At 36.3% G+C, this 21,839-nt stretch overlaps 2 protein-coding genes across 5 annotated transcripts; both read left to right on the top strand.

The window, feature by feature from the left end:
- The first annotated feature begins 669 nt into the window (after positions 1-669).
- LOC107939609 (uncharacterized) lies at positions 670-8,950 on the top strand. Its single transcript, XM_016872953.2, has 24 exons — positions 670-1,093; positions 2,088-2,218; positions 2,432-2,516; positions 2,669-2,722; positions 2,877-2,968; positions 3,059-3,162; positions 3,593-3,665; positions 3,877-4,252; positions 4,401-4,721; positions 4,837-5,040; positions 5,189-5,284; positions 5,371-5,434; positions 5,753-5,877; positions 5,998-6,244; positions 6,381-6,517; positions 6,622-6,746; positions 6,872-6,995; positions 7,089-7,147; positions 7,492-7,588; positions 7,683-7,869; positions 7,981-8,079; positions 8,161-8,282; positions 8,464-8,523; positions 8,643-8,950. Exons 1-24 carry the CDS (start codon positions 1,040-1,042, stop codon positions 8,739-8,741), a joined length of 3,135 nt encoding a protein of 1,044 aa, XP_016728442.1. The 5' UTR covers positions 670-1,039; the 3' UTR covers positions 8,742-8,950.
- A 4,124-nt stretch (positions 8,951-13,074) lies between these two features.
- Positions 13,075-21,401, top strand: LOC107939576 (protein RKD5). Of its 4 annotated transcripts, none has more exons than XM_041081573.1 (3): positions 13,075-13,325; positions 13,455-13,704; positions 20,012-21,401. In XM_041081573.1, exon 3 carries the CDS (start codon positions 20,615-20,617, stop codon positions 21,206-21,208), a length of 594 nt encoding a protein of 197 aa, XP_040937507.1. In that variant the 5' UTR covers positions 13,075-13,325; positions 13,455-13,704; positions 20,012-20,614; the 3' UTR covers positions 21,209-21,401. The 4 variants fall into 4 exon arrangements, with proteins under 4 accessions (XP_040937507.1, XP_040937506.1, XP_016728406.1 ...); XM_041081572.1 differs by having other exon boundaries at positions 19,954-21,401; XM_016872917.2 differs by having other exon boundaries at positions 13,094-13,325; positions 19,954-20,453.
- The last annotated feature ends 438 nt before the right edge of the window (positions 21,402-21,839 follow it).

The following is a 21,839-nucleotide window of genomic DNA, read 5'->3' as shown; positions in this document are numbered from 1 at the left end:
CGTTTAATAAACATATAAAACTTCTCTCCATTTAGTGACACATTTTTCTATTTTGATGCTTAATCTTTTTATTTAAATTTTTTTATCTAATTTGGTATATAAATTTATCAAATGTGATACAAATTTTTGTGAGAACACTAATAATATTTTTTTTACGAGAACACAAAAAATAACTAATGTATGACTAATATGTGGCAAAATAATTTGTCAAATTCGAGTATCACATTAGACAAAAAAAATTTAAATATCAAATTAGGAAAAATTATCTGTACTAAATATTAAATTAAGCGTTTGGGCCATAGTTTACAGAGGTGAAGGTCAGGAGGAGTTCCATCTGCAGTGCAGGCCACCTCACTAGGGCATGGGCATTCAAGACCCAACAATCAGAATCTACGAGGCTACAATGGGCTTTAGCTGTTAATAAAATCAAGAGCCCATCCCATTGACAAATTTGGAAAGGAGTTTTTAGGTAAAATAATTAAGAGGAGAATAAACGTTATGATCGGTATGCATATAAATAATTAAAGAGTAATAGAATAGATAGAGAGTTATTTTTGTGTTAAGAAATTATCTTTATTTGCTCCACTTAACCAAAATGACATGCATTCTTCTCTTTTGGATATTGCAAAATTATTTATTTAAATAGCAGACGTAGTTTTGGTTTGAGTATGGGCAGTCTCATATTAACAACCCCATAGTGATTGCACCACGTGTAGTAGGAAGTCAAAGACAAAAAGACGATCCCCCGCCATTAATTTACTGTCCAAAAACAAAAATTGAGAGAAGCTAATCAACCTCCTCCACCTAGCTAACGTTAATAATAAAAAAAGAAACAAAACTCGTCTTGATTTGTCCGCTTTAAAGAAACTGTAATCAACCGTCCCTCCCCTCACCTGACCTCATCAATCACCTTTCTTGGAAGCCTTTAAAAGTCGGTTATCTCAAAGGAGAATTTGGAGTTACATACACTTTACTTCTGCAATTGGCCTTGGGATTCAAACGCTGTTGTTGGATTAGGAAGGAGCAAGCAGGGGAATCCATGTTTGTTAATGTGAAGAAGCTGCTAGTGGAGAAGGCTTCTATTTCCAAGAAGGTAATAGCTTCACTCAATCTCTCCTCTCTTTCTTTCTTCACGCACCCAGATGGAAAGAAAGAAAATCAGTAGGATTTCTTTGCTTCTCTTCTCTTCATCCTCGGCCTTTTTCTTAATCCTACTTATCACTCAATAATTTTCGACATTGTGCTGCCCTCTTCTTTTCTGATAGTATGTGTTTTCAGTTTTCTTTTTAGATTCCATAGTTTTCGATTCTCCATTTTTCTTTCTTTTTTCTGAAATAAAAACTATAGTTTAAGCTACTGAGATTTCGATTCTGAGTGTTCTTTTTATAGTTTAAACTAATTGCAAATCAGCTATAGTTACAAGAACTAGATGCACTACTGTTTTTAGTATATTTTTTGTCATAGTAGAAATTTGAGAAAGTTAAAGACGTCGGGTCCCCCCCGCCCCCTTTTTAGTCCATCCTCCCCAATCCCATGTTAAGAGCTTTGATGAAGATTCCTTGCTAAATGTTAGATCCCCATGTCAAATCCACAAAAATTGCTCGTAATAATATAAGTATACAACAAAAGAAAGCTTGTCCTAAAACGTTTGGTGCCATGTCTTTAGCTGCTGGGGCTTTGGATTTAGGCTTCTCTCGTTTCTATCCGAATGGATACTTAGAGTAACCAAGTAATTAACAAAACTTAGGATACTTATCTTTGATTTGGTGGGTGATAGTTAAAGAAATAAGCAGTCAAACCTGTCCATGTGATGGGCGGTGCTGTCTTTATTGCAAGTAAGATCTGATGGGGCCTCCATCCCATTCATTTTAATCTTAATTTACTTTGTTTTGTCTGCTAGGGACCCACTCAAAAGCAACTTTATTTATTTATTTACAACAAAATTGGATGAGATTAGTGGCTGATAGAGCTTGGGTCAAGATGACTGTCTTATAACTTCATGTCGTTGCAGAACTACTGAATTATCCGTTCGTTTAACAGTTAGCAAGTGTGACTAGCTTATGACTCTATGACTGTTTCTATTGCAGCCTGGAGTGAATTCTGATGGTTTGAAAGCTAGTGATGTGGACCCGCATTTGGTATTTCATTACGGGATCCCATTGGGTTGTTGCATGTTTGCTTATGATTCCATTCAAAAGATACTTGCAATATCTACTACGTAAGCCTCTTTTCCCTCTCTTGAATGGCACCAAAGAATTGCTTGCTTCATAAGTAATACACATTTTCATGAAGTCACTTTTCACTTCATCAAAAGGGTAATGCTTGGATATCCTTTCTCATTGAGCAATACTGATGTATCTGAAATCTGATTGTATGGAAATAACGATATCCTACAAGTTTATTTTATTTTAAACAAATTTTCATTTTTCAGGGAAGGCAGAATTAAACTCTTTGGGAAAGATAACTCTCAAGCTCTACTTGAATCTGATGACACAGTTCCAAGCAAGTTTTTGGAGGTCTTTTGTGACATTCAATTGTGGTTCTTCTGATACACATCTAATTATCCTTAATAATGCTATATCAGTATTTCGTTTTGCCTTGTAAAACCTATTTTCATTTTAAATCAAGTTACCCAGAGTTACTAATATGAATCATACTTTGTCTTCAGTTCGTCCAGAATCAAGGCATCCTTCTAAATGTAAATCTCAAGAACCATATCGAGGCAAGTTACTTGCTGAGTCTAGTCAGCTTAGTTATGACAGTAGTCTACAGTAGTCTAATCAGTATTGACTACGTTTGCTTGCTCTATATTTTTCCTATAAATATGTTTTCTTCCCCCTATGGGGATTCATTTTTCTTTGGAAACTGCAATGTAGGTTTGGGACTTGGAAAGGAGGCTCTTGTCTCATGTACATGTCTTTAAAGAAGAAATTACTTCTTTCACAGTTATGCAAGCTGGTCCCTACATGTAAGCCTATTTTAGGCTCTTAGCTCTACTGAAGGTTTTTTCAACTTTAAGATATGCAAATGCACCGTTTGAATATATCTGAATTTGCAGGTATGTTGGAGATTCTGAAGGAAACATCAAGGTTTTTAAGATTGAACAAGAAGTCTGCCATGTTATGCAAATGAAATACACTATACCTTTCTCAGCTTCTCATGGTAAAGAGTACTACATATCTGCTTAAGATTTGAAGTGTGTTGTTAAGCATAATGGTGCGGCATAATCTTTTAACAAATAAACTTGACTAGGTTCAAGTGTTACCTTTGAGATGTTCTTGTTTACTCTCTGCAAGGCTTGGGTGATAGTGACATCATTATGATGTCCCTGATAACAAAACACTCTGGAAGGAATAAAGCATGCTACTTGATGCACTTGGAATTTACTAATGGGTCCTTTCCTAGCTACCTAAAAGAAAGCTCTCTATCCTCAATATCGACCCTCTCTAATTACAGGACATACTTTTTGATGTCTTAGTTCTGTTGCTATTGAACGTTGTTTGCAGCTATTCTGAGAATTCTGAAAGTTTACTTTGTGGTATCTTGTCTTACATTAGTGGTTTAGTTTAACTTGATTAACCATCTTGTTTAGGAAATCCAACGGAAGTTTTAGCTGATAGGGCTGCTATCTCCATACTTCCTCAGCCAACAGCTGAAAGCAAAAGGTACTTTTACTTTCTGATTCTGTTAATTTTCGTTTATAACTTAAGTTCTTGTGAGATGCCAATTTTCAAGTACCGTTGACTCCTATAGTGAGGATTTCCCGCCTCTAAATGCATTTGTGTTTCTATACTTCATTTCTTTACCTTTTGTTCAAACTTTAATGTGTTATGTTAGCAGTCAGTATTTTCTCATGTGTGGCTCAATTCTATACAGAATTCTTATAATATTTAAAGACGGCTTTATGACTTTGTGGGAAATTAGAGAATGCAAATCTATTTTGGTTACTGGTGGAAGTATGTTCCAATCAGTGCATAATGAAGCAAAACATGTGACTTCTGCATGCTGGGTGTGCCCTTTTGGTAGTAAAGTTGCTGTTGGTTATGATAATGGAGAAGTTCTCATATGGAGCATTCCTACCTCAAAGCAATCTGAAATTGGTATTCAAAATACTCCCATTTGTAAACTCATTCTTGGATTTAAATCAGAAAAAACACCAATAGCATCTTTAAAATGGGCTTATGCTGATGCAAAAGCCACTCGACTGTATGTCATGGGTGCCTCTGATGTAGCCTCCACAAGCCTGCTGCAGGTACTTAGATGTTTTGTTATCGTTATCTATGGATGGCAATACACTTTATTCTTTTAATAGTTTGCTTGAACTTTTAGCCCAGTTAAGCTATCCAGTCATTTTAACTTGAAAAACCTTAACTCTATTATTGGATGTAATTTTTGACTAGGTAATCTTATTGAACGAGCATACTGAAACTCGCACAACTAAACTTGGGCTTCATTTGTCTGAGCCTTGTTTGGACATGATGATCACTTTAAGTACTACTGAGCAAAGCAAAGTTAAACAAGATCTTCTCCTTCTGATTGGCAAATCAGGAAATATTTATATGTATGATGATTGCTCAATTGAGAAGTATCTTCTGCAATGCCAATCAAGGTCTCCACCCTCCCTCCCAAAGGAGGTAATGGTAAATATGCCATTTGTAGATTCAAGCATCACCGTAGCAAAACTTATCACTGACAACCCTTATGCATTAAGTTCGGATGAGGTAAGTTAATTAGAATATTCGTTTTCTGTTCTGCTGCCATTGTCATTTCTCTCTTTTAAAGGCAACTTTTCTAAATTTGGTTGCTGCTACATATGCATTTTCTCGGGTCTTGCAGGATTACATTCTAGTTGTCAAGGATATTCCATCACTTGTTCCCTTGGAGACAAAGTCAAAAGATGGAGGTCATTCAAACTCGTACCAATTTAGTGGATTTGGGAAGATAAAAAATCTGTACATAACTGGACACAGTGATGGAGCCATCAACTTTTGGGATATATCATGCCACTTTCCCATACCAATTCTGTCATTAAAGCAACAGGTAATATTGATTTCTAGTTTCCATGCTGCATTAAGCTTGCAAGCTTGCAGATGGATTGTTTTAATTAAAAATATTGATTTCTAGATTATTGCCAATTGGTTACGTGGTGTTTTTGCTTGTTTTTATTTTACCTTTTTTCTTAATGCAGAGCGAAGATGATTTTTCTTTAAGTGGTATACCAGTGACCGCACTATGTTTTGATGGAAACTCTAGGATTATCATTTCTGGTGACCAGAGTGGAACGGTAAAATCAACTGGGGATAGTTTCATTGAAGTAAATGATTTCTTCTGTTATCTAACTATTTTTTTCTCCTATTATGAGTACTTCAGGTCCGCTTCTTTAAGTTTAAGCCAGAGCCATATACAGCAGAAAACAGTTTCATCTCTTTCCAAGGTATAGTTAAGTATACCTTTGGACTGAAAGGTTTTGAAGTTGGGTTTAGCTGTTGTTTTTGGATACATGGGTCATCTTCCTGCTTTTTTTCTTCATCTGTATGAGCAACAAACTAATCTTTTCCTTTCTTTTTTCTTTGATCTTGAAACATAAGTATGAATGAGAAGTAGTTTAGTCATTTATGAGAAATGTCGTTCAGATGTTCTATCAAGTTTTAGATCTCCATAGCTAACTTATTTTCTGCAATTAATATTTCCTAAAAGTGAGCACCATGATATGTCTCTTTTTTTTCTCTCTGTTCAATCTTTTCTGGTTCAGGAAGCACAAAGAAAAGGAATAATCATATCCAGAGTGTAAAGGTCATTAAGGTTAATGGTTCTGTACTCTCTTTAGCCATATGGCAGAACACAAGACATGTTGCCATTGGAAATGACCATGGAGATGTAAGCTTATTTTCTTTCGATTCTTAGTTGTTTTAAAACTTTTGGACGTTCAGCTGATATTGGATGAAATAACAGTGGCGTGTTAGTGTAATAATTTTAACTTTGAACTCTTATAAACAGGTTTCACTTGTTGACACTGAAGGTCTCAATATCATATTTCAAAGTCATATTGCAAGTGATATCAGTCCTGGCATCATCTCGATGCAGTTTAAAACCTGCAGTCTGCAAAATTTTGAGAAGAATGTTTTGGTGGTTGCAACAAAGGATTCATCAGTTTTGGCCTTCGATAGTGATTCTGGGAACATGCTGAGTGCTAGCATGGTTCAACCCAAGAAACCCTCAAGAGCACTATTTATGCATATATTGGGTATGTGCTACTTTCAGTTTGCTTCCTAAAATAAGTACTAGATGGCATAATCCATTTAGTTCTGTATTTTTTTGTTTTTTTTTTGTCAAACGTCATAGAACTTGGTGAAAAAGTAATTCTTATTTACATTCTGCAGATTGGCAGGATATAGCAGTTAGAGGAGCAAATATATCGACTGGTAGTCCTATTGAGGAAGGCATACCAAAGCAATCTTTCATACTCGTATGCTCTGAGAAGGCTGCATATGTCTATTCCTTGACTCATACCATTCAGGTAATCAGCACATTATTTTTATACGTACTCGTCATTTTTGCCCAGCCTCACCCTGCCCTTCAAAACAAAATGGGGTATACTTAACACCTTTCTCTTTGACTCAGGGTGTCAAAAAAGTTCACTACAAGAAGAAGTTTCATTCCACTTCTTGCTGCTGGGCATCAAGATTTTATACTGCTTCTGATGTTGGCCTTATGCTCCTTTTCACTAGTGGAAAAGTTGAAATAAGGTGATGGTCATATATTAGTCTGGGTTTTTATGAACCGATTTATGCCAAATAAAATAAGGTATTTTTTGCAAATTTATTTCTGGATTTGGTCTCATGCATGTCAACATTGTGCTGTGTAATATAAGATCCTTGCCAGAATTATCCTTGTTCAAGGAAACTTCAATCAGAGGTTTCAGATATTCTGCACCAAAACCAAATTCATTATCTGATAGCTCAATGTGCTCTTCAAATTCTGGAGATTTTGTAATGGTACAACATAACTAATAATTTTACTACTACATGTTCATATAATTTTAACTTTGAGGATATAGTTTTGTTTTACTCTTTTACTCCCTTTAACAGGTGAATGGTGATCAAGAATTCTTCATTCTCTCAGTTCTGCTCCAGAGGGAAACTTTTAGGTATATGTTCCTTTTAGTAGTCTATGCGATTATCTTATCTTTGTAACCATTTTTTTCTGCTATTTACTGACAAAAGGCTATCCCTACACCCTACTCGGAAGGAGAACACTCTTATTCCATAGCTTTCATAGGAAATTTAAACATGCAAATAGAGCCACTGTTATCATATTATTTTCCATTAAAAAAATCGTCATTTTCTTCATGTTATGCTTTCTATTCGTCTAAATGTTTATGAAACTAAAAATGGGGTTCAAAAAGACTCTTAAGCTTCCCCTTTTTCTTGTCTTATGTATCTGCATTAGCATTATGACAAGGATATAATTCAGTATTAATTTGTTTCATAGGAATTTGGACTTTATCAGCCGTGTCTATAGGAAAGATCTAATGCTTACTCAGGAAGTGCCTGCCTCTGGAGCCACAGTTCAGAAGGAAAAGAAAAAGGTAGATTATAGATTGCACTGCTTGGTCTCTGCATTCTAGACAACCTTCTGAAACTGAAGATTGTCCCCAAATTGTTACTTATTTGGCATGTCAGGGACTTTTTGGCTCTGTTCTCAAAGACATAACTGGCAGTAAAAAGCATGCACCTGAAATGGAAACAGAAGATACTAAAGAAAGTATTGGAGAGCTTTCTACCATCTTTTCGACAACTAATTTTCCATGCGAGGTTGAGAACAAAGATAACCAGGCTGTGGATGAGGATGAAATAGACTTAAACATAGGTAAATGATATATTGCATACTGTATGAGTTGGCTATGCGTATGGTGATTGACAAGTTCTTGCATCAGCTTAATCAATTCTTTTTTCACTTTTTGGTTTCCCTTCTTTGAAGATGATATTGACCTTGATGATCCTGGAGAGAAACCCAAAGAACAGAATATCCTAGCAACTCTTAATAAGCATAAACTTAAATTTCAGGCTTTCACAGCAGGTCAGTGTCATTTTATGTTCGTGAATCAACAAACCCCCATCAGTGTATTCGCTTGACGATAAATTATTTCATATTTTTCAGGTAAGCTGAAGCAGATGAAGGTTAAAAATGAGAAACCCATCACCAAAGAAGAGCAGCAGCAAGATGAGAAGTCCAGTGCTGTTGATCAAATAAAGAAAAAATATGGGTTTTCTTTGCAAGGTGTAAGTATTTGCTAAATGCAAACATCCTGAATGTGTTTGATTCGTTAGTTTCCACAACGTCTATAGGTTAGCTTGAGTTTTGATGTGCTATCGTTGTAAAACATAGTCTTCAAGTCACCTTGGATGTAGTACCTGTGTTAAAACAAGATAACCATGATTGTCCTTTTATCCATGGGTGCAGGAATCAAGTGCAGCCAAAATGGCAGAAAGCAAGCTGCAGGAAAATTTGAGAAAGTTGCAGGTACTGTTTTTGTGTAATGATGAAGTTTTTGAGGAGCATAATTGATTGATATTAGTGATTTATTCATGACTTCAAATGGATGAAAAATGTAATGAAATGTTGTAACATGGGTTGGGCAGGGAATCAGCTTGAAGACTACAGAGATGCAAGATAATGCAAAATCATTCTCTTCCATGGCAAGAGAACTGCTGCGCACTAAAGAAAAAGAAGATAAATGATATCTCCTATATAGCCTATAATATTGTTTTGGATTAAAAAGGTTTGATTTTTTACATATATGTCCATGTTTGTATAGCAGTGAAAATCAAGAGTACTTGACTGAAGTGAAATATTCTCTTCTCTTTTCTTTTGTTGGGTATTCATTTTGTTCATAGGATACACTTTAAAACTTCAAAGGAATGTATTTGTGCACTTTTTCCTTTCCTTATTTATTTTTTTAATTTTTGACTAAATTTGAAATTGAGTTAACTTTTAAATGGGTGTCAAAGCTTTCTTGAATTGTTTTTTCCATTCACAACATTTAAATTTATTATCTTATTTTAACATAATCAAATTTGTTACCATTCGACCCTTTAAGTCACTAAAAGAAAATTATTTTTAATTTGTGTATCTTATAATTAACCTTATTAATAGTAGAAAAAATTTAGGAGGAAGTTCGGTTAGATTTGATAGTTTTTGGTATTCATTCAACCAGATAATTAAGTTGAATTGTTTTTTTTCTCAAGTTTTGGCTTTTTAATTTATTTTGAAAAAATAAATTTCGTTTTCATAATTATTTCTAAGAAAATAAGTTTTCATAAATATATTCTATATAAAAAAATTTCATCATAAAAAATTAAAATAAATTATTAAATAAATAAATAAAAACTCAACAATCGGGACAGGCCTGGCCTTGCCTAAGCCGAATCCGAATGGAGGATGTGGGCTGGAGCCACTTAAAGAAAGAAACCCATGTTGGATGGATTAGGCCATACCAACAACCCATCAACTTTACTTTCAAAAAAAGAATACCAACCCATCAACATTGAATCCCGCCATCTCTAAAGTGTGTGTCCTCTCCGGCGCTCTTTTTTATTTTCTTTTTTCACGGTCAGAAATCTTTTTTGGTTGACTTACCGGTGATTTTGATGGGGCATGAGACCGAAGACCTATTGATATTGATTTTTTGAACGAAAATGATTTACAATTTTTGCTTGAAAAGAAAAAAAGCCTAAATTTTCACGTGAGTTGTTTTTAGCTTCATTAATTTCCATTGTCCATTGATTCCCTTTTCCTGTATAAATGGTCTTCCATCACTTATTTCCATTTTCATGACTGTTTCCTAATGCTATACCCATGGTTGTTCTTAGATGGAACTGATGTATGGTTTTATTATTTAGGTGTTCAAAATCTCCTTGGAACTAAAAATTTGGGGATTTAATGCTGGTTTGTAACAACTCATGAACATGAATGATCCATGAAAGCCAGAAAGTAAAAAAGGAAAAAATATCATTTAAAATTAAGTTTATGTAGGGAGTTAAAGTAAGATTTCATCTACCTTGAGTTGCCTTTTGAAACAAAGCTGACAAAGTTTATTGTTAGTAAATCACATGCTTTTGTTAAGAGGAAGAATAAATGCTTAGTTCTGCAACTGAACAAATACCTGTAGTTAGACTTGAATAATGGGAGAAGGAGAAATCCTAGAAGAAAGATGATTCCAGGCAGCTCCTCTCATTTTATTCCTTGTCATCATCTTCCAATTTGCCACCAAATGGCTACATTTAAAGAAGGCACCTAAATCCCCTCGAAGATTTGTAGATTATGTTGCAGATTTTCAAATTGTTGATTAGATTTTCATTTTACATGGTTAGGGAGCATCCAAGACTGACAATGAAATCCAACTTTGTGGAGAGATTAAGCAGCTTTTAAAAGATGCTGCTTCCTTTTCGCAGTAAGTGATTTAACATTGAATTTTATTTATTCAGCTTAGCAGTCACAATTGCATGATGAACAAATCTATTCAAATTCATAGGCCGTCTACATTTGCACAATCAGCCAAACTTAAGAGGATGGCAGCTGAATGAACTTGCAAATTGTTTTGCATAGCCATTGGTAAATGACTTATTGATTTTCTCTTCATATTAGCTAATATGAATTTGATTCTTTGAACAATCTTTTTGTGGTGTTTTGGGTTTCATCCAAATTTTGTGCCTATCAAAGGATAGATTGTTGATACAGAGATTTGATTAGGATTTAGGCTATGGAACAAAGCTTATGTTCTAGTTTTGTGGACTATCAGGTTGTTTTAGGTGTATTAGGGGAAACCTACTCTCTGTTTATTGGTAAGTTTAACAATCAAGGACAAATTTAATCCTGAGTATTGAATGAGGTCGGTTTCATTTGCTGTACAGTGTGTATATATATATTAAGGTCAGAGCGTAACTGTTTTCAATTACTTGAACTTTTATTAGATATTGTTTCTTGTTTGTTTATGGTTCATATATTTGTTATTTTCTCTTTCAAGAAAGAGCATCATTTCATAAACACTAAAACCTCGTTTGCTATACTCTAGTTATTTTGCCCCCCCCCCCGGCGGCCCCTCAAGTTGTTTCTATATCACCTGTACTGACGGAAGAAACACTTGGATGTCCAGATCAGGCAGAACGCAGCCAAGAGTTGAAGCTGTCCTATATTTGTATCTGAAAGTTTTGTTCATCTTGAAGGTGGTTCTGTATTTAATGGAACAGTCTAGAAATTGTGTATGCTTGTTTGCTAAATTAGTGTCCTAAGAGTTTTGTTGTCTGCTTGTGTAGGTCATAACTAATGTTGTGCTAATCTTCTGGTTTTGGAGGTCTACTGTTGCTTCCATATCTCAAAAATTTGTGCAACCAATTGGTAATGAACTACAACGATTGTGGCAAATTCTTGTGTTATATTTTACCTCTTTTTCCTCTCACTGGTTAATAACAATTTGTCCAAGCATGCATGGGTCATTCCATCATATACCTATCAAGTTTGGTAGGGCTGTAGACATGCTTCTTAGTGACATACTCCAGAAATTAAAGTTTTTCCTTGAGGTCTGAAATGATCAAATTAAATAAGAACATCAAGAGTTGACAAGAAGCAATTGGATTGGAGGATAACACAAAATTTAAGAAAACCAGTTGTGTATTAACTGAATATGACAAACAACCTTTTTGCAGGTAAGGTCTATCCTGGAAGACACGGGATTCTTTAAACAACAATATCCTGGTAAAAAATATCTTGAACTCTAATTAAAATTTTAATTTCGATCTCATGTGATAGAATCAGGAATTGAATTCTCCTCCGGGTTTTGTTTTTCTTATTTCGGTTGTTTATAATGGGGCCTATCTCCAGGGTCAAATTTGCCCATTACTTGTATGGGATAATTGGATACAATAATGGAAGGATAGATTTTGATGAGTTTTGATTGGTTTTCTGATTAAACCTCCAAAATTGCAGGTTGGAATCATATCCTGGTTGATATTGTGTACCAAGGTTAGCAAGTTTGTTGGTCGACTGGTCTAGAAGAACCAAGGGCTTATCCAGCAAAATAGTTTTGTATGCACTGCCTCTTCACTTCAGGAACTTTGGAATATCATGTATTGTAGAATTCATTCATTTTATTTGTCAAGAGACAAAAGTGATAAAATTTGATGTGTGTTTTTTTTTTTTTTTTTTACTTTGCTTGATTATTCTTTTTCCTTTGGATACCAATTTGGCAGTTATTTTAGTAGATTAACATGCCCTTCCTCCTTGGAGAACCGTGAGAATGATGGTGGGTGAATGCAATTGTTCTCTCTACTTATTGGAGCATATCCATCAAACAATCATGGATTGTTTTTCCAACATTGTGCTTAAGTGATTGGAGGATGCTGCTGTGATATCTAGTAATCATCTATTTGTACTTGTAGTGATGAAGAACAAGGCAAAAGACCCAAGGGGGCATGCAATTCCAAAATATGGACACATGGCAGGGAAGCTAAGAATTTTCTTGTGTAGGATATGGTATTTACAATAGCATACTTTTTATTTACTTGATAGAGAGGATGCATTTGTTAAGACAAAATTGACTGTATGACTGACACAAGTCTCTATTGTTAGTTTGAGCCTTTAAGGATTATTATTATTATTATTTTCTTTTGGTCTAAAGGAAAAAGAATGAATAAGAAAAGAAGGAAGGTTGTTAAAGGTTACTTAAAAGCGGGGCCCAATTCTAACTACCTATGCCACTTCTCAGACATGCGGCCAAGGTAAATTAAATACCTTCGTTGATTTAAAGTGGCGAAAGCAGAGATTGGTTGGTCATTGCCGCCCCCTCGTCCTAGCCTTCTCCATCCTCCAACACAAGAAAGAGTTGGGTCATCTCATCTCTTACGTAAATTTTGGCCCGTGGGGGGGGGGGGAGTGTGTTGTTAATGGTGTTATGGTAATTTTACACAACATATAACATCATCAAAACTCTAAAGGATATTCACCATGTATTTACTATTCAGATGCTTTTACATTATTATTATTATTATTATTATTATTATTATTAATTATACAGTCCAACAAATAATAATAAAATAGAACGTAAAACCATGGTCCAAGACTGACTGGGAGACTGTCATGCAAACTTGTCCATCTTGACCGTAGACCTTCGGTTCTGTCTGCCTGCCTGCCTGTCCTTTTCTATTTCTTCTACATCATCCCACATCTGATTCATGTTCTCTTCTTCTTCTTCTTCTTCTTCTTCATGGACTTGTCACAGGGCCCTTGCCTGACAACTCTCGTAGTCTTTGAAAATACCATCAACAAAGGTAATTAATCCCATACCCTCATCAAACCAAACCAATGCTGCTTTATGATTAAATAATTGGTTTTTTGTTAGATTTTCTTTTCTGTGCTTGGTTAAAGCCTCTCTTGGATTCTTTTGGTGTTGTTTGCAGAGTTGATCAGAAGCTTGCATGTATACCGATTGGAGAATGGAGAGGAAAATGAGGTTGAGAGAGAGTTTGTGTTCAGAAAAGATGGCCCCTACGTGGAAACTGCAGCAGCCCCTCTTCTTCTATTGCAGGGGGTACCGGCCCACGAGCTTTTCGAAGGCAGAGTTATCGGTTTGTGGCTCTGCTCTTTTGCTTTTCATATCCACCGTCTTCCACGTTTCTTCTTCATTCCTTCTTTACTCTCCATTTCCAGGTACGCCGTTTCCACATTTTCTCTTTTCAGCTACTCATTTGCTCGACTGATTGGTTCTATGAATTGGGATCAATTTTATTTCTATGCCTGGATGATTGATTCGTCTATCACACGTGCATGCAAAGTCCGGTTTTTTATTTGATCATTTCAGTGCAAGACAAAGCTGTTTAATTATTTGGAATTTTAGAAGAGAAATGTTGATTAAACATCAGAATAAAAAATCAGAAGAACCAGATTTCGTGCTCAGATGCACATTTTTTGCATCCACATTGCATTTATTGTCACATCATTGTTGAGCCTTCTCATCAACTATCATGTTTCACTTTGATTGAGAAAATGTCTCTTGAAACCATTGTTCTGCAATAGTTGAGGCATCTTAGCATTGGTTATTTTCATTTTCCTTGTTCTGCTAGGGGCATTGTTTTGTCATATTGATGTCTAACTATATTAAGAATTAGATAGAGATATTATTTTTCTTCCTTTGCTTACAAACTTTTAATGGAGCTATTTTGTTCTGAGTGTCATTTATGTGAATTTTGTTGTTCCAATAGGGTCGGAAGCGTGTAAATTATTGTACTAAAAAATCACACAAAGTTCAATTCTCAGGGAAGAGAGGTGGATCACATGAATCTCTTAAATACCAAGTCTTTCCTTAGACAGAATATCCCTTCTATAGTAATTTAATAGCACAATTAAATACTACTATTATACCCTCAAATATTGAAAGAAAAATAGGACAAGAAAGAACACAAGAGATTTAACGAGGTTCGGTAAATTATACCTACGTCCTCGGGCACTAACACCAGATGATAACTTTACTATCTCCAAAGTATTACAAACAAATAGAATTCCTTAAGAATTCTCAAATGGGAGAAGAGAGAAAACTAAGAGAGAAAGATTGGTTGGGATGAATTGAAATGAGAAATGAGAAGGCCTATTTATAGTTGAGGTTTAAGGACCAAACAATAAATAGCCCATTATCTCAAGGACCAAAAAAAATTATCCCATGCCACTTTTTCAAAGTCAACTTTAGGGTGCTAAACTTGCACCACTTTGTATTGTTTGTCATTAATGTTGTCTCCCATTAATGTTAACAATCTCCACCTTGAAGATTTGATTAGGATAATCACATCTTCACACACTTCCTTCAACTCCCCAAATTCGATAAAGTTATCTTTTGTAGTGCCTACAAATGCACTCTCGAGCGCCATACACCTGAAGGTGCTCAAATTCTCAGGATGTTAATCAAGTTCAAACAATGATTAAACTTGATTGTTGTTACCACCTTGGTCATCATATCTGCGGGATTATCTGCTGTCGGAATCTTCTGAAGTAGAATTTTTCCTTTTTCAAAGACTTCCCGCACAAAGTGATATCTTACGTCGATATGTTTGGTTCTTGAATGATAGACTTGATTTTTTGCTAAATGAATAGCGCTTTGACTGTCACAATATAAACTTATGTGACTTTGAACAACTCCTAAGTCTTTCAACAATCCATTAAGCCAAATAGCCTCCTTAACAGCTTCTGTAATTGCCATATATTCTGCCTCTGTAGTAGACACAGCTACTGTAGACTGTAAGGTAGACTTCCAACTCACTGGGGCTTTCGCAAGAGTAAAGAGATACCCCGTAGTTGAACGACGTTTATCTAAATCACCAGCAAAGTCGGAATCAACATATCCAACTACAAACTGACCAAGTGCTTCATCCTGTTCAAAAATTAAACCAACATCTATGGTTTTTCGAAGATACCGTAGAATCTATTTCACAGCTTGCCAATGTCCTTTTCCAGGATCATGCATATACCTGCTCACAACTCCAACAGCTTGTGAAATGTCAGGCCTCGTACACACCATCGCATACATCAAACTCCCAACTGCATTAGCATATGGAACTTTTGCCATATATTCTCTTTCTTCTTCAGTTTTCGGAGATAATTGAGCACTAAGTTTCAAATGAGAAGCAAGTGGGGTACTTACATGTTTTGTGTTTTCATTTACACCAAAACATTGTAATACCTTTTTCAGATATTGCTTCTGATTCAAACAAAGCTTGCCTCTCTGTCTATCTCTACTTATCTCCATGCTGAGAATCTTCTTGGCCTCACCTAGATCTTTCATCTCGAACTCTTGATTCAACTGGGCCTTCAGCTTATCTATCTCTTTTTGGCTCTTCGAAGCGATTAACATATCATCAACATACAAGAGTAGATAAATGAAAGATCCGTCATGCAGCTTCTGCAAATACACACAATTGTCATATTTGCTTCTTGTGTACTTCTGCCTTCTCATAAAGCTATCAAATCGCTTGTACCACTGCCTCGAGGATTGCTTCAATCCATATAGCGATTTGTTTAGCTTACAAACCCAATTTCTACCACCAGCATCTGTGTATCCTTCGGGCTGAGTCATATAGATCTCCTCTTCTAACTCACCATGCAAGAAAGCCGTTTTAACATCAAGTTGAGCTAGGTCCAAATTCAACTGTGCTACTAAGGCCAACAAAATTCTAATGGAGGAATGCTTCACAATAGGGGAAAATACATCATTGTAGTCAATTTCCTCCTTCTGAGCATAGCCTTTAGCTACCAATCTTGCCTTGTAGCGAATATCCTTCTTGCTAGGAGATCCATCTTTCTTTGCGAATACCCACTTGCATCCGATTGCCCTTTTACCTTTCGGTAATTGCGCCAACTCCCAAGTATTGTTCTTCCGGAGAGACTGCATTTCTTCATTCATGGCGCTTTTCCATTTATCACTTTCTAAGCTTTGCATTGCTTCTTGATAAGTGATAGAAATATCATCAACAACGGGAAGGGCGTAGGCCACCATATCAGTAAATCGAGCAGGTTTACGAATTTCTCTCCGTGGCCTTGCAACTGCAACTGGTTCTGGTATACTTAGTGGTTCTTGGGTCAGAACCTCTTCAACCTCTAATTCTTCCATTGTGGCTGGAGAATTAGACTTATTAACTGGGCAAATCCCCATCTGCTCAAACTCCACCTGTTTTGGAGTACACTCCACCTGCTGTGGAGTATTGCTCGTCTGAATATCTTTATCTGCTACCTTTTCAATGTGGCAGATTCATCAAAGGTAACATCTCTGCTACAGATCATTTTCTTTGTGCTTAAGCACCAAAGACGAAATCCCTTCACTCCAGAAGTGATTCCCATAAAGAGAGCTTTCTTTGCCCTCGGATCTAACTTTGACTCCTTCACATGGTAATATGCAGTGGTTCCAAACACATGTAAGGAATCATAATCTGTAGCCGGTTTTCCAGACCATACCTCCATAGGAGTTTTTCTTTCTAATGCAGATGATGGCAAACGATTAACAAGATGGCCAGCGTATGTCACAGCCTCAGCCCAAAATTGCTTGCCCAACCCAGCATTGGACAACATACATCGAACTTTCTCCAGCAATGTTCGATTCATACGCTCTGCCACTCCATTCTGTTGTGGTGTATCCCTAACTGTGAAGTGTCGAACAATACCATACTCTTGGCACACATCGAAGAACGAATCACTTTTATATTCCCCTCCATTGTCCGTCCTAAGCCGCTTGATTTTCTTGCCAGTCTGGTTTTCGATCATAGTTTTCCATTTAAGAAAAACTCCAAGCACTTCATCTTTATTTTTCATGGTATACACCCAAACTCTTCTGGAAAAGTCATCAACAAAAGTAACAAAGTAGTGTTTTCCTCCCAATGAAGGTGTCTTGGAAGGCCCCCACACATCTGAGTGAACATATTCCAAAATACCTTTTGTATTATGGATAGCAGTACCGAATTTCACTCTCTTTTGCTTTCCCAGAACACAATGCTCGCAAAATTTTAATTTGCAAGCCTTTGCACCTTTCAACAATCCTTGCTTTGCCAGAATTTGCAAGGATTTTTCACTGGCATGTCCCAACTTCATATGCCACAACTGTATTGAGTCCAATTCTTTGTTGCCGGAAGCTGCAGCGACTGCTCCAATAACTGTACTACCTTGGTAGTAATACAAGTTATTTTTCCTGATGCCCTTCAATATCACAAATGCGCCAGATGTCACTTTCAAAACCCCATCTCTCATAGTAACAACTGAACCATTGGATTCCAAGGCTCCCAATGAGATGAGATTTTTCTTCAAACTGGGCACGTACCGAACATCAGTCAGAACTCTGGTTGATCCATCTTGATTCTTTAATTGGATTGAACCTATCCCAACAGTTTTACAGGCATTGTCATTGCCCATATAAACAACTCCTCCATTTAGTTCTACTAAATCAGAGAACCACTCCCGGTTAGGGGACATATGATAGGTACAACCCGAATCCAATATCCACTCATCTGAATGGAACGACGATGATGATGCAACCAGTGATAGTTCAGAGTCACTAGTATCATGCTTTGCAACACAAGCATCTACAGCAGCTTTTCCCTTATTCTTCAGCTTTGGACAATTTTTCTTCCATTGGCCTTTCTCATGACAAAAAGCACATTCATCTTTCCCGAGTCTGGACTTTAACTTTGATCTCCCCTTTTGAGTTTTCTTCCGAGTGTATGAACGACCTCGGACTACTAAAGCTTCTGTATCTCTGATTGAGTTTTTCTGTTTGTCCTTCTTTCTCTGTTCATAACTGTATAAGGCCGCACAGACTTCGCTCAGAGATATATCACTCCTGCCATGAAGTAGAGTAGTTTCTAGGAACTCAAACTCCTCAGGAAGTGACCCCAACAGCATCAAAGCCAAATCTTCATCTTTGAATGTCTCATCCATATTCAGCAAATCAGTGACTAACTAATTAAATTTGGTGATGTGATCATTCATTGTGGTACTTGGGACGTATGTGAAGCGAAACAGTCTTTTCTTCAAGTGGAGCTTATTTTGACTGTTTTTCTTCAAAAAATTTTCTTCAAGTGCCACCCACAACTTATTTGCAGAAGTCTCCTTTGAAAAAGCATACCTCTGTTCTCGAGAAAGGCATGATCGAATTGTGCCACATGCCAACCGATTGATCGCCTTCCAATCTTTCTCCTGTACATCATCTGGTTTCTCTTCATCAATGGCAATGTCTAGACCCTGCTGAAAAAGGGCATCTAGAACCTCACTTTGCCACATACCAAAATGGCCCGTGCCATCAAAGATCTCCACGGCCAATCTTGCATTTGCAATTGTCGGTCTTGTCCACATGGACGATGTTGAAGCTCCTACACCGACCGTTTTCTCCATAATCTTTCAATATACCTAAGGAAATCTTTTCTGATGTGGAAGATCAGTTTAAACTGCAACCACAGAGCATACTACGATTAACCTTCGGCTCTTGATACCACTTGTTGTTCCAATAGGGTCGGAAACGTGTAAATTATTGTACTAAAAAATCACACAAAGTTCAATTCCCAAGGAAGAGAGGTGGATCACATGGATCTCTTAAATACCAAGTCTTTCCTTAGACAGAATATCCCTTCTATAGTAATTTAATAGCACAATTAAATACTACTATTATACCCTCAAATATTGAAAGAAAAATAGGACAAGAAAGAACACAAGAGATTTAACGAGGTTCGGTAAATTATACCTACGTCCTCGGGCACTAACACCAGATGATAACTTTACTATCTCCAAAGTATTACAAACAAATAGAATTCCTTAAGAATTCTCAAATGGGAGAAGAGAGAAAACTAAGAGAGAAAGATTGGTTGGGATGAATTGAAATGAGAAATGAGAAGGCCTATTTATAGTTAAGGTTTAAGGACCAAACAATAAATAGCCCATTATCTCAAGGACCAAAAAAAAATTATCCCATGCCACTTTTTCAAAGTCAACTTTAGGGTTCTAAACTTGCACCACTTTGTATTGTTTGTCATTAATGTTGTCTCCCATTAATGTTAACAAATTTATCAAGAGACTTCTGCCTATCAAAACCAGGTAGGCAAAATCAAGGTAAACCCTTCATTACCAATAGCATATTGTCCATATGTCATACTTTGATTTTTCTGTCCCTCTGGGGACATCCGATAAAATTGGATCGATGCTTTGATTTTTCTTAGTTGGACTTTTTCTCACCTGGGTTTTCACTGTTAAAGACTATTAATGTGAGAACAAGGTCCAGTCTACACTCCCAATCTGGCCCATGCTTGAGTAGGAAGTGCAAATGTCTTTAACTTCTTCCATTTTTTTCCATGTCTTTTCGAGCAAGTTTTGACATTCTTTGATTGACTTCTATTTTGCTTTAATGATGCTTTAATGACTTGAGTCATCATGCAGAAACCCGAAGTTGAAGTCTATCCCGACACTTACAAATGATCTTCAATTGATTTTCCAGAGGGGATGTGGCACCGAAGATAGAGGACCATCTAGGGAGTTATCTAAGGAAACTTGTACGAGGGATGGAGATAATCATTACCACTTGAAAAGAAGTCTTCTTGTACTTGATCAGGATCTTAATTGCCTCCCTAATTCAAGCGCTACTTCTGAGTTATTGAAATCTCGACAAACCGAACAAAATGCAACAGGTTCTTTTAGAGCTTCTTTTTTTTGGTAAATGCACATGAATAAGAAGTCGTATGTTCTGTGAACAAGGATTTGGTTTGTATTTGTTATCTTCATAATTGCATATACCAAATTTCTCTGGACTCTGAATTGGATTAATGTTGACCTATAAACACGCAGTTTATTGTTAATATGTACGAACATGTGTGGAAAACAGGTTTTTCATTTATATGTCCCTAAAAAATGTGAAAAGGTATTCCATATGCCTTTATTTCCCCATGACTTGTCATTCTCAGATTCATTAGTTGAAGACTAGCAGCTATTCACATTGATGAATAATGGCTGATATATTTGTTCTGCATTTTTCTAGCAGATTAGCTCCTTTTGTGTGCATTCTTTTCTAAGATCTGAATTTGTCTGCTATTTATGAAGCATAATGTCTTCAAAATTGAGGGAAAACTGCAGGTGTTGCAGTGAAAAAGAAAAAAGAGCTGATTCTAAGGATGTAGCCAGAATTGCTCTTGAAGATCTTGCAAAATACTTCGATCTTCCTATAGTGGAAGCTTCTAGAAATTTGAACGTTGGTCTCATTGTCCTAAAAAGGAAATGCAGAGAATTTGGTATTCCTCGCTGGCCTCACAGGAAGATCAAGTCCCTTGATGGTCTAATTCGTGATCTCCTTTCTCTTTCCCTTTTGCTGTCATTTTGCCTCAAAAATATATATTTACCGAGGGAAGGGCGTTTGGTACTATCGTATACCATCCTGATGGTTGAATTCAGCTCTCATTTTTATTTGGCTGCAATTTTCTTTGAAAGAAAACGACTGAAGACACAAATTATGCAGGAAGAGGCAGAGCAGCGGCAGCAAGACGAGGCTGCAGCCTATGCTGTAGCAAAGAGGCGAATGATGTTGGAGACAGAGAAAGAAAGTATAGAGAAGGAACCTTTCATTGAATTAAAGAGCGAGACGAAGCGGTGTAGGCAGGACATTTTCAAGCGAAGACATAAAGCTAGAGCTCTTAAAAATTAGCACCTATCAGTTTTCAGTGATCAACTTTCTGAACTAGATGATTAATATATTTCTTACTTCACCAAGTCCTACTTAAGGACTCTAGTGAGATAAACACTTCCTTATGTATTGGAACCCACCATTGTTTGAAAAGTCAAATGGGGTGGGCACCGAAAGTAGAAAGTAATATTGGTTGGCAAGTTGGGTTAAAAGTTGGCATGGGATAATTGCAATTTTGGTCCCTAATTGTATAGGGACATTGCAAGTTGATCCTTGAACCTCAACTATAAATAGGCCTAACCATTGCTTACTTTCTTCATCCCATAATTGCCATTCTCTATTTAAGGCATTATTCTCTCTCTCTATTTGTAAATTTCATTTGTAATTTTTGGAGTGAAATATATTTGGTAGTGCCCGAGGACGTAGGCAAAATTTGCTGAACCTCGTTAAAATTCTGGTGTTCTTTATTATTTGTTTTGCATATTTTGTAAATGTGATTGTAGTGATTTATTGTGCTATTAAATTACGATAGAGGGATATTCTGGCTAGGAAAGACTTGGTATTTAAGTAATCTTCGTGATCTACCTCTCTTTCCTGGGAATTGAACTTAGTGTGATTTTTCAGTACAATAATTTTACTCTTTCACACGCTT

This window comes from Gossypium hirsutum, chromosome A02, assembly GCF_007990345.1.
Source record: "Gossypium hirsutum isolate 1008001.06 chromosome A02, Gossypium_hirsutum_v2.1, whole genome shotgun sequence".
Classification (NCBI taxonomy): Eukaryota; Viridiplantae; Streptophyta; class Magnoliopsida; order Malvales; family Malvaceae; genus Gossypium; species Gossypium hirsutum.
Note: the sequence above shows the minus strand (reverse complement) of the source record. Positions and strands in the feature narration are given on the sequence as shown.